General features: G+C 37.6%; 1 protein-coding gene across 2 annotated transcripts in view; it reads left to right on the forward strand.

Moving 5' to 3' along the window:
- Positions 1-13,990, forward strand: part of eys (eyes shut homolog) — a 170,339-nt gene that overhangs the window by 22,996 nt on the left and 133,353 nt on the right. For both annotated transcript variants that reach the window (XM_067609895.1, XM_067609896.1), the window contains exons 8-12: positions 2,714-2,818; positions 6,299-6,438; positions 8,211-8,374; positions 8,530-8,783; positions 10,371-10,475. In XM_067609895.1, the coding sequence (XP_067465996.1) occupies positions 2,714-2,818; positions 6,299-6,438; positions 8,211-8,374; positions 8,530-8,783; positions 10,371-10,475 (768 nt within the window). The remainder of the gene's footprint in view (positions 1-2,713; positions 2,819-6,298; positions 6,439-8,210; positions 8,375-8,529; positions 8,784-10,370; positions 10,476-13,990) is intronic.

A 13,990-nucleotide genomic window follows, 5' to 3' on the forward strand; every position in this document is an offset into this window, starting at 1 on the left:
AGTTTTTAAGCAAAGGCCTGCACTCTTGATGAAGCGATTTCTTTTTTAACCTTGATGCTTATGTGCCACTAGACCTGCCTGCTTGACATTTCTAAGGCCTGCTGCTGATTGCATTTAATCCAAGCACTCGGGCAAACTGCTTCCTAATTAGCTGCCAGCTCAGAACATGGCTGAAACTTGTTAAGCTATCAGTGACAACTGTTCTAAAAAAACAGGGGAACAAGGGAGAGACACAAATACAAAAGTGGTTATTACAGAGTGTGGGATTAAAAAAAGTAACCCTTTTCATATACCATGCTTTAAAAAAGATTGAACAAATTACCAGAAACCAGGTGTCATTTCTATAAATGCATCATTATTTCATGGCCACAAATATGAGAAAAATCTACATTCGTCCTACGTCATATTTTAGTAATGACAAGTTAATCAGAAACATATTTTTTATTGCAAGAACAGTGGTTAGTCCACATAGAAATAAATATCAGTGCATAGCTATAAATAAGGTATATGCTGTAGCCTGTAGCTCATTCATTCATTCACAGCTGTGCCATTTTCCTCCATAATACAAAATTATGTGTGGACATTGCTTATCTTAACAATTCATCTGCCTTATACGAGCCCAGAGGAATTTTACTTGTCCTATTATCAAGGGCAGATATAATGTTACTGTTATACCTTTTTATAGCAGAAGCACCTCCTCAATTGAATACAATATATTAACATCTCAAATATGATTTTTCTTTTAGATTCTCTGTTCTAGGCATTATTTGACCAAGAACAGACAGTATGGAACAACACAGATTATGATCCTGAACATTGTTTATACTGTATAAGAGTTATGATGGTGCCACATGATTGTTCTTCTCTTGTTCTATTTCTTAAACAACCAGTGAATATGATTTTTTTTTTCTTCCTCAGTGTACTCAGGGTTTGGCCTATGGCATTTTTCCCCATCTAGCCTTAAGTCCTGACACACTCACCTGTCAGTCAGATAAGCCCTTACATAGCACTACATGAGCAAGATTTTTTCCTCTGTTCAAAGCTGAAATCTGTTGCCACTTCAGTAATGGAAAATTGTCTCTTATACCACGGCAGGTCTTAGTGACTGATAGAATTCATCATTTTCTGGCATCTTGGGATTTTTGCTTTGGAATTCTGAGCCATGCAGCATAGAAAGGCCAATTTAATTTCAAGCTTTGCCCAGAAACCCCACTGTACTCAATCATAGATCATAACTCAGGATACATTACTCAAACCCTGGCATTCGGATTTCATTTTGGAAGGCTTTATTTTTCACGAAACAACAACTGTTGGCATATATTTTGCTGGTCTCATTCATACACGTGTTCTCTTTTAATTATGTGGATAATAATAAACTGTAAGACATGGGAACTAGACATGTAGTAATGTGATGCAAGTTTAAAATCTACCTAAGGTTTCTACGAGTGTGGTTAAAAGACAAACTGAAACCATTTGTAATTCTTCACATGAAATGTATAAGGTCTTTGCATTTGAACCTTTATCTGGCAAATAAGAATCTATTGGGTTTAAGGTATCTGTAGGTAAATAATGAATGAGTGCAGAAGGAAGTAATATTCTGCCAAAACTCAGTTCCCTCAGACATTGAAGTAAAACATTCAGCAACCTAAATCACCAAACTTCATATTATTAAAGTTTCCCAAAAGAGGCGACAATACTACATGATTTATTTTATTCACAGCGATAAATGAGCATAGGCGTTTCACAGATTTTAGTAGGACAAATTTGTATAATTTTCTGCAGCACAGCATGGCATATTTTGTATATAATGACCTGTAGCAACTACCGTGCAGATGATATCAATCATAGTGTTTGTGCTGTAGCATGAGGTTGCCGCTGTCAAGAAGGGACTTTCACTACGTGTCATTGGTGCTCCGTTATTGATGATAGGACATTTTAAATTAATAACTTGCACTGGAAGACACCCACCCCCCAACCGCGGCGGTAGAACTAGCAGCTGCTGAGGCAGCTGAGCACCAAACAAATCTCTATCAAGCAACCTGCATCCCCCACCTCCTCTGATCTCTTCAGCCAGGACCAAGGTTGCTAAGTGTCCATTTTCTTAACAAGAAAGTGAGCCTGTCCAACTAGGGGTATATTTTCTCTAACATCTCTCTTTGCTTTTCCAGGGACTCACCATCTGAATCCTGCAGCAGTATAAAGGAATTTTTGTAGCCTAATTATTGTTTCAGGAGAAAAAGTGTTCAAACAGTTGCAGGCAACTCTTAAAGAATTTCTATACTACTCTCATCTATGTATGCTAAATATCAAGCTATTGTACTGCCAGCAGCCAGTTAGCTTAGCCTAGCTTAGCTAGCATAAAGACTGCGGAGCTAGCTGTTTCCCCCTCCTTCAAGTCTTTATGTTAAGCGAAGCTATTCAGCTGCTGGTGGTGGCTTTATTTTTATTGTACAGACATGAGAGTGGTTTCAATCTTCTCATCTAACTCTTGGCAAAAAAAGGAATAAGTGTATTTCCCAAAATGTTGAACTTCCTGTAATGAATATGTCAGATGAGCAGGAGAAAGGGGCATTTTAGTAAAGCAATGTACAAGTAATGACCTATGTAATATGTTCTTTATTTCACTGATAAACAGCTCTATGTCAGGACAGTGATGTAATACAAATACAACTAATTGCTAATTGTAACATTTTCTTTTTACATCTATTCTCAGGAACAAACTGTGAAACTGAGGTCAACGAGTGTGAGTCCAACCCCTGTCGGCACAATGGCACATGCTCTGACTTGGTAGGACACTACGAATGCCAATGTCCCACAGGTATGTTGGGTTATGGCCAAACTAGTGCTTTGTAATAACTTTGATATCTGTATTAGCTGTGGTGGCAGGCAGTACTGCAGACCTTTTTAAATGTGTATGCAGTGAATGTGGCTTAAGATCCTCAGCCAGGGCCCCTCTGGCCAATTTCAGTGTACACTGAAAACCAAAGGTGATTAGCCTTTGCCAGCGGGGTCCCTAGACTGTGACACATCCTGCCTGAGGAAGTTAGGCTGGAGAAGTCAGTATGATTTAATTCATCACATGAATCATATTTTTACTTATATCCCTTTTACTAAAATATTTTTCAATTTTTCTTTTATTTGATTCATATCTTTAAAATTATGTTTTTACTATTTTCCAGTGTTTAAAAAAGAAACCAAAAACTCTGAAATGCCTTTTACCATGAAATTAAGTTATAAGCCCTTATAAATTGCATTTTGCTCACAACACTACTGATCACAACATGCTCTATTGTGCAATAGAAGCAACAAGGCACAGATAGGGTCCTGGTCATATCATTCACAGTATCTGTTTACAGACTTAGCTTGTGATTGACAACTGAGAAAAACCACCAAGCTCATTGCCAGAGTTCAATAATGCAACCAAATTGTCCAAATATTACATTATGAAGCTCCCATTAATATAATTTTCCAGTAATTGCTTATTGTGCCTCACCGGCTGAGTCTGAATTTACATTCACTAAACGTAAACTGATGGACCACTCACGGGAGCTCCAGGTTGTTGGCAGGGCACAGTTAGTGTGTCTGGCAATTGCTCGCGCCCGCTTTACTGGAACATTTTACTGCACATACAGACCAAGACACTGCGGGCAAAGCATCTTAGTGGCCAGGTGATGTTTTTCTCAAAAGAGTTTACCACTGTTATTTTTAGTTATTCTCAGCAAATGTGTTTTCCTCTTAGGGGAAACGTAACAGTGATGGTAATGAAAAATTGTGTTTGTTCACTCTTGTTCAATTAAACATTAAAGGACAATATCAATGTTACTGACACATGGGTCAAAGACTCCGTTTGCCGCATCAGTTGCTGAAGCAAGGCTCAGTAGAGTCACTATATAAGGTGACATTTAAAGGACGGCATTTTATTTTCATCAACTGAATCTCTAAAGTGCAACTCTTCATATTTTAAAAGATTGTGAATAATAGGTTGACGTATAATTCACTCATCTATCCATCCATTCTCTTTACCTCTTATCCTGCCTGGGGTTGTGGGGGAGCTAGAGCCCTCTCCAGTGTTCACTGGGTGAAATGTGAGTCACACCCTGGACAGGTTGCCAGTCTGTCTCAGGGCTAACACACAAACAGAAAAACAAAGTCATACCTACAGGGAATTTCAAGTTTCCAGTTCACTTAACTGGCATGTCTTTGGACAGGGAGGGAGGGAGGAAACCTTCACAGACTCGAGGAGAACAGGAACTCTTTTAAAGGCCAGCCAGTTTGAACCCAGGACCTTCATGCTGTGGGGCAACAGTCCTAACCACTGAATCACTGTGCAGCAATCAACAATGCAACCATAAAGTATTAACCTCTTGTCAACACTACGACTAGTAATGGAAAAAGATAACGATAAAGCCTTTCACTTTAATTCTATTAGGCTTAATTCTGCTTTATTTACAAATTTACAAAGTAGGGAAAACATTTCAAAAAGAGGGCTCTTAAAAACTTTCTTCATCAGCCGATCCTGGTGGTGATCCTTACGTTTATTGTTTGATCAACAAGAACAGTCAATGCAAAAAAATTGAATATCAGCATTCAAAAAACAATAAAAGTGTTTTTTGACCCGCAACATCCCCAGAAGGCTCAACAGATAAACATATGTCACCTCCGTTACACCTGCTCGAGACACGGATCAGGGATCAGGGCTGTACCCGTCCACACTAGCCTGTCTGTATATTCAGGACTATGATTCACAAATGTCCTTATAATGTCTGTACTGGCTATCTCACTAAGACAATAGTGTCTTGTTTCTACAGCCTAATCAACCAAATTGCACATTGCAGATCTAAAAAGCTCTTAGATATGTAAAGCTGTTATACACTGTGTAGAGAGTGTTGTTTGACCACTGACTTGACACTGATATTTGCTGTATCTCCTATCTTACACATGAGACAGATATTCATATTTTGTACACAAGCTGGTGCCTTTTCTTTTCAGCCAGAGCCATCGCTTGCTCTTTTGAGCTGCCTTTGCAGCCTGCTGTAATCCCTGATCATGAATCCCTAACTCCCTGAGTAAACTCGTACTAGATGTGGCCACAGATCCATGGTAACGAAATTCCACAGGGCGTACCCTGGCTTTCCAGCCTTGCTACTAAATCTCATCTGTTATCTCAGTAAACCTAAGCCTCTTCCGCTCATATGCCTCATCTGCTGCATCTTCTCATGGTGAAGTTCCACAAAGTGAAAATAGTCCACTGAGTGCTGGACCACTGTAAAGTCCTAAGGCATGGATGGAATTATAAGTTGCTGGCCTATGACTGCTTTCTTTTTTTCTAGCCCTACCTGCTGCTGAATATGTTATTTTGTGCCAACTCAATAATACATTTCCTTAACAACAGTACATGTATAAAGATAAAGTAATGCACAGTGCTCACTGTCCAGATGATTACAGAATTAACTTATGTTGAATTTTTGTCCAACTACATATCATGTATGGGAACAAAATATCAGACATTATTTCCAATTGCTCTATCAATCCTCCGGCCAACCAATGATTGGCCCAATTTTGGTCTTGTTTATTAAAGGGGACTTGTGCTTTTTGAGATTATCTGTTGTATTTATATATTTTATATGTCATGATGTTGGATGTTTATGTTTAACATCATCAAAGTTCAAAAAGCCTGAGGTGAACGTATGTAAAAATGCTCCCCAAGTCAAGAACCAGGGGTTCGAAATGCTCTGAACGCTTCATTTGCAATGTTACCTCTACCTCTTCCCCATGATGATGCCAGATTCTCCGTGCATGTCCGCAAATGGCTGTATGTTCTATATCAATTGTTGCTAAGGTTTTGCTAAGGTTGTTCCATTGGTTGTTCACATTGTCCACTTGCATATTTTGGAACATATTTTGGCTCGAACATGTACGGATGTATTTGAGAAGTTTCTATTTCATGTAAAGAAGGAGAAAAAGAAATGAAATCCTACTACTACTGTTTGTTTACGTAGCCTCCGGCATCAATGAATGTCTGCATGGGCTGTTGGGAGGGGGGCCTTAAAGAGACAGGAGCAAAATCAGCCTGTCCTTTCAGACAGAGGCTGAGTTTTTTAAACTGTAAATCATGCATATATTTTCCAGTAGAGCCCCAGAATATAACTATAGACCTGGAAATTATGATACATCCCCTTTAAGTATAGAGCTTGTCTGGTACAGCGACATATAGGGAGGCAGCACTGATTGCTGAACCACTTTCTACTGGTCAAGTATTGCATCTGTTAGATTACATGTATTAAATCTCTTCTTGCAGGTTTTCTGGGAAAGAACTGTGAAGTGGACATAGATGCTTGTGCTCTTCCCAACAACACATGTCCACCAAAGACTCAGTGTTTGGATCTTCCTGACGACCTTAAATACACCTGCCGCATACCCTGCCCTCAAAACTTCCAAGTGGGTAAAAAGATCTTCATGGACTATTTGTCCTCATTTTGTTATCTATTCACATGTTAACCATTTATCTTAAAAAAAATGAGCCCCATACAGATTCAAAGAGTATTTAAAATTCCATCAACGTTTATTTCTCTTGAAACAGTTTCAATGCATTCTTTACAACAGTACAGCAACATAATCACAACAGCAGGAAAGCATAACAAGAAAATTAATGAGGTTGTTTCATGTCATTTTCACACCTATTCTATTTAGAGGTGTTTACTCACTCTGTTTGGCTGTTTGATTATATAAGAACACAGAACTTATATTTCGGTGCTGACCAGAGAAATCACTTTGATGCCAAGTGGGGATTATGTTATGGATGCATTTCCGAATATGTAGTGTGTCTTAATGAGAACTTAAACCATTACTGAATACAGATGCTTGATGTATATCTGTTATGGCTGAAAACACTTGTGTCTAAACGCTCACATGTGAAATAAGAAATATTCACAGCTTTTTTTTTTTAGTAACCTGTAAGAGATCTGCAATCCGTCACAACAAACTGAATTATAACATTGACAACTTAAGTGAGAAGGTATGAAACATTAATTCCATATCTTATTTACAAAATGTGGGATAATCCTTTGTTATACACAGGGATAAAAATAAGCATAAGTCCCACAGGAAGATTGACAGCAAATGCGATAATCCATAAACACAGCAATCAGCTGGCGCTGAAGCTGTTACAGTATGTCGGTTTACTTGGGAAGAAAGTTGTATAAAATTCCTGACTAATAAAGGAATTCACTGCGCCCTTGTGACTTTTATTGAAATAAGTGTGCAGTATGAAACATAAACATAGTACAGTAACAAATTGTGATCTTTGACCTGAATCTACTGTAGATACAAAACACCTAGTTAGTTTCTGCAGGGTTTAAGTATATACTGTATGTATGTTGCATATTCAAATCATTGAAGCACATTTGTCTGTCCTTTTCTATTTTGAATGTGGCTGCATATCCTCCAGATTTTTAAGCGGTCATGGTGGAAGAAGACAAAGCTGGAATTGTGTGATTGTTTGTCAGAGGTTCTGCTTTTGGCATGCACAAGGAGAACACATTTACAGGATTGAAAAGGCCTCTGCCACCTGACTGCTACAGAAGATTTGCAATGTCTGTATTTTTGAACGCTCAGGTTTCTTTATGTACGGATGAATCGACCCTCTGCATTTACAAAAAAAGCATCCAAACCTGAACAGAGGAGGCTTCTTCAGATGACAGATGGAGATGAACACTCACTGTGGAGCAAGGCTTGTGTTGGCCCCCTTACAGAAATGCCATGATGTCTGCATTATACACCTTCCCTCAAGCCAGTTTTTCCTCTGCCCCTTTGTTTCTTCACTACTAAATATAAACATGTACCAGCTAGCAGGCATTTCTTTTTTGTTACAGACAACTCTCAGGACGTTTAGCCCTCAATGACCATTGATCTTGTCTTGTAAGACATGATGTAGATGCTACATGGAATACTGAGCGAATCCAGTATAAAGCATGAATCAGTATTCATGAGTGTGTCATGTGGCTATAATGAAGCTCATTTTCAGGCAGCCAGGAGCAAGAAATGATTAGGGGTGGTATTGTACAATAATGGTTATATTTTTGACCAGAATGGGCTCAGTCCAATCTCAGATATTACCATACAAGATGAAGCGATTTCATTTTTGCACATGAAGCAGTGTATCTCTCTGTTTCATGGCATATGTGTCTAACAGCTTTGTCTTCTATCAACAGCCATGTGCCAATGGAGGGCGATGTGTGTTGAATGATGCCAGTAGCTACACCTGTATTTGTACACCTGGTTGGTCTGGTCAGAGCTGTCACACAAATGTCAATGATTGTGTTCAACACTGGTGTCAAAATGGAGCCACTTGTGTGGATGAGATTGATGGTTACAGGTGAGTGTTCAAATCTTGATTGTCTTCGGGCCGTCCAGGCACCAGAATGTCAATGATTGTAAAAGCCGTGACATTTACTATTCTCTTCCTTCAGGGTTGAGAGGATTCCTCGAACTCTATACAGTATTAAGATATTCTCTTTAATCTGTTACTAGCTGCCTTTGTCCCAGAGGATACACAGGCATCTACTGTGAAGAGGACATTGATTACTGTGTTGGCCACCGCTGCTCTGAACATGGTGTTTGCCTGGACCAGCAGTATAACTTTACCTGCCGCTGCATGCTTGGATTTGAAGGGTCGCTCTGTGAACTGGAAACAAATGAGTGCAACAGCTTCCCCTGCGCAAGCGGTGCCACCTGTGTGGACCTAATCAGTGATTATCGGTGCCACTGTCCCCCAGGGTTTGAGGGTATGAGACCATCTGATGTGAATGTGAGCCTATCTACAGCCATTACTGTGGCCAGCCACAGGAATATCAGGATTTAGAGTAGGTTTTAGTGCTTAAATGATAATTAGTTCAAATGAAAATATGCCGTATTCACACAGGAAGTTCATCAGAATTTGCACAGTATTACTGAAAATTAAGTACAGTTTTCACATTGAAATTTGACTTGGATCCACCGATTTATTGTTGCCACATGTTAATATATGTGATGTCCAATAGGAAAGAGAAAATGAGAAAACTTACAATCAGAAGTGACTGAAATTCAAGCATGTATCACTAGTGTGAATAAAAAATAGTCTTGTATTGTCTTATTGCTCTTTGATAATATTTGAAAGGTGGTCTTCTGTAATTTATTCTGCATTAGAACTAGTTTTATAGTGACATAAAAATCTTGTCTTTGCCTCATTTCACTGCAATAATGAATATGTTGAACAAGCATAATTCACCTTTATGACTTTAGAATTATTTAGAATTCTACTGAGTACTAAAGCTTGAATGAGGTCTCCACTCATTTATCAAAAATCAAAAATATTAAAACATCCATTCCATGTTTGCAAGGAAATATTGCCAGTACATTAATGTAATGTTTGTATTTAAGCATGCAGACTCAATAATGTAAAAATGTCACTCTTTATATTATCTAATTACACCAAAATCACATGGATATAAATTGTTAAAAGTGGTTACTTATGAGCTTTTGTATATTTCAAATAGATTGGATTGGCTATTTCTTGGACATTCAGAAAAATGTGATCATTACCACTCTTGGCCATGTGTGATGGAGATGTGTAAATTGAAAAATGGTGCAGTGATATGTGAGCAGGTAAATTAATTAACATTGGCTGGCATATGGAGCTGGCTTAGAATCATACCTGTCATAGAGTGTAGTATGAACTATGTCTTGTACAGTATATTTTGGCTAGAGTTATACTCAGCATCTACCTTAATTATGCCAGTATCGTACAGTACATGATTAACGAAACACTTGCCCAGTGTATGGGGTCACAATGGCAAAAGTACCTTTGGTGTAGACAGCATTGCGGATAGAAAGGCAGTGCCGGATGCCAGGCTGTTAGTTCTATGAGCTCTCCGGCTCATAGACAACTAAGAGGTCTGAACTATCGCCAGAGGCCAGACCTAGTGGAGCTTTAAATTTGTCAGTAAAATCTTGAATCAATTCTATATCTAACTCTTGCCCAGAGGATACTAAAATTGAGATAACACCATTTATGCATACATACAAGCTGTAGCATGCTGAACACATAATCCTCTAATCATATTTTGAGCCAGTAGAATCAGAGGTAATCAGCTGCCTCATGAAATGAAGTCCTGTGTTACAGGTATAGCTCATTGTTGAGGAAAAAAAACTGAAATTTGTCCTACGTATGTTCTGAACGTTGTCGTGGTTTGAATTATTATTCACATATTAGAGCTTCACAGCTTTCTTATATAGAATTTGCAGAATGACAGTTGTATTTATTAGCAAAACATATTTTCAGCTGTATTCAATGTGACATTACTTTTATTTGTTCCTCTCTCTTTATCCTACAGGAAGGACCTGCTCAGAGAATGTAAACGATTGTTGGTTGCAGCCTTGTCTAAATGGAGGCTCGTGTGAAGATCTGATAAATGACTACATTTGTCATTGTCCTCTTGGTAAGTATCAAAATTCGTGTATTATTGAGTATGTTTTTTAATATTTGTTTCTCATACGTATTTGTTTGTTCTCCTTGAGCATTTTTCACGTTTTGTTGAAAATGCATTCTCAAAGATAGCAAAGACAGAAATTATTACTATTGAAAGCTTGAATGTCGGCTAGAAACCAGCAAAAACAGGCATTTATAAAAGACTCTCCAACCAAGCAAATAGAAATAATACATCTGTCTTTATGATAAACTATTGCAGTTTTTCACATTGTATTTTTTGGAATCAAGGTTAAAATCAACATCAGCAGACTCGTGAACAACACACCATACTTCCATAATAACACTCAGATTTCATTTTCAGGATTGTCCTTTAATCAACCGAGACTGTGTTTTACAAACGTTTATGTGTTAGACATTTTATTATATGTGTTCCACAAAGAATCCATAATCAGGCGTAATAGAGGGAGGTGTTGCAATCCTCAGTTAGTGGCTGATTTTACTATGCCTTCTGGTAATAAAATACTTAATCACCACTTGATTGCATAAGTCAGAATGCTGCTGCTGCCATCCGACCTGGCATTACAAGTCCAATGTCACATTCAATAGTAAACAGCCACAATCCACAGAACAGGATTTACAGGACAAATATTTGAAAAATAGAATCCACAAAACATAGGTGTTGACAGGACACAAAATAGACTCTGGCACAGGAAAATGTGTCTGTTTTGGTGAATTATTTTCTTACTATGTTCAACAAAAGCAGACAAACTGCACATATTTTACTGAATATTTTACATTTGCATTATTTCAAAAGTCTACCTTCATACTTAAGTTGGTCGAATTTGTCATAGTGAAACAATATCTCTACGTTTTTGTTGTCATTGTGCATTATGTTTTAGTTGTTTGTGCCATTCCCTTTGCCTAAATATGCCTCTCTTTTCCTGGACAATAAATGAACATAAATGTGGGTGAAGTCATTAAAGAATTTACTACTTTGAAACATGTGCAGCACCTGTTCCATGGTGTGTTTTTATTATATTACGGAGAGAGCAAATCCATCACCGTAAATAATATTCTCTTATTACTTTTCTGCCTTTTGCTCTAATTAGATTTGGGCAAAAACAGAACACTGATGTGTCAGTAAAGCTTCCATTACTGTTTTGATTTCATTGACAGATTTATAGATAGGTGCTTTGATCTGCTTATCTTTTCAGAAACTCAATTAAATAAATGGTCTGTCAGGTTTGCTTTCTTCTCCCCATAAAAATCAGACAAAAATCAGAAAACACTACAACTATTTTATAATCTTGACTTCGGACCTATTTCTGCCACCGACTTCTGTTTGGAAGTACTGGAAACAACAACTAGAATTTATTCTGAAATTATTATCATGACTGGAAAAATACCAGAATATTTTTACTTTAATGACAGAAAATACAAACGTTTCATCTGCGTCTGGATGTGCATCAATATTCACATAGTGAGTGACAATCGTCCTAATTGACTGATGGCATCCATGATTTTTGGAGAATGTCTAATTCCCGTCATGGCTGACTTAGACTCATGACCACTGAGATATGGCCATTTAAATTCATCATGTCAATGTGGTGCCATGTACAGGCTAGATGCCACAAAATATTACTGCATTTCTCTAAGTTAAAATATGCATGTCATCTAAATTTGGTTGCAAATGCAGAACGCAATGAACAATTCTAACATTTCATATCAAATAAGCCATGTCTAAAAAAAAAAAAAAAAATTCGGGGACCAATACTAGAAAAATGTCGTGGCATATTATTGTCATCTGACTTTTTTTTCCTGAAACCCATCCAAATATTTTATATATCAAGTTAAGTTAAGATTAAATGAGGAAACAGACAAAATTGACAAAAACCTGGCCTGAACTAATACTGTAGATTCTTTTTGAACTAACTGAACCAGGAAAATAATATTAAATACTTGAGCACTAAGCAAATGAAAACTAATCACTTGTTCCTTCATCTATTCACTAAATTTATTAATACTGTTCCGAACAAACAGGTGGAGGTAATGAACTACACAAGCTGAATCCAGGTTTCATAACTGTACTTAACCGTAAGTCTCATTAGATTTATTGAACTGACTTAGAAGTAACATCTGAATTTGCTGATTTCCATCCAAGAACATGGTTTTCACTTTTTCAGTTCAATGATGCATATAGAACGCTGTTGATGAGAGATAATTAAATATGCTGATGAACAGCAGTTCTCAAAGCCAAGGAACAGTTATGACCCATAGTTCTCATCATTAACCACTGAACATGAGTACATGAGGACTTGGTGTTAATGTGCGTAACAAAAACGACATAGCAAAGGCTTTTTACTGTGGTTTTGTAAGATTAAATGACAAACAATGAGTTTCCCTTTTATGCCTCTGTTTCTGCAGCAGAGTTCAGCTGGCTGTCAGATAGAATAGGGAGTCCCATTTGGTGATGGTGACACTGTAAATGTGACATTCCTTCATGCAACATTAACCTCAGAGTGAATTGCATGCACAATTGGTTATTAAACACTTCTGAAACACTCTGTTGGAGGCAATAGCTGTCCATTAACCAGTCAAGGCAATACATAATATGATGGGAAAAGGGTAGTTGGAAGGTCATCAAACATCTAGATAGATGTGTTGATGTAAAGTGCACCACTCTGGATACAGGTTACACTGTAAAGAAAGTGGAGACAGGTTACAGTTAAAGGAACTACATAATCTGACATAAATGTTGTCCTATGTGTATATTCAAGTCATAATGAAATGGATTTGCATCAGAAAGCGGTATTTGAGATATTTCACTCCTCCTGCTACTGAGTGAGATCTTCTTTGCAGACACAGACTGCACCCAGATTTGTTTGACAGAGATATAGTCACATTCTAGCTGTTAAGAGACTTCTGCTTTAAAGAGATTTGGTTAGCATGACTTTGCATTTCAACCATTTTGCTTTTAAAAACACCAATCCGGTGAATTTATAAAGTCAGTTGTCTAGTCCTTGTGAATGCAACAATGACATTGACGATGTAAATTGCTGTTTTTCATTATATCTGGACTTATTGTACCTAATGGGTTGAACACTGTGATGTCCCAAAAGAAAACAGAGCAATCTATTTTAGGATGTTCCCTTTAAATTATCTTTATATGTACAAACGCATGTAATGAGTATCGGTCGTACCATCTGTCAGTGCTTTATTTACAACAATAGATATTGATGTGGGTATCTATCAGTGACATGCAGACGTGCATTTGGTGGGGCAGATAAATGTGATATAGATCAGTTTGGTAGGGTGGGTCTCTGTCAATGATTCACTCAATTAGCATACTGCATAGCAGGTAGATTGCAAGGGGAAGAATCAATACACCCATTAATCCGCTAAAGAAAAGGTGTCTTTACCTAATAAAACATACAGGCACATAAATATGCGTTACGTAATGTGTGTTGCTGTCGTTTTATGAATTCAGTCTTTACTGGTTGTTTGCCGAGGTGTGCCTGAATGTTC

Source organism: Thunnus thynnus, chromosome 14 (assembly GCF_963924715.1).
Source record: "Thunnus thynnus chromosome 14, fThuThy2.1, whole genome shotgun sequence".
NCBI classification, from domain to species: domain Eukaryota; kingdom Metazoa; phylum Chordata; class Actinopteri; order Scombriformes; family Scombridae; genus Thunnus; species Thunnus thynnus.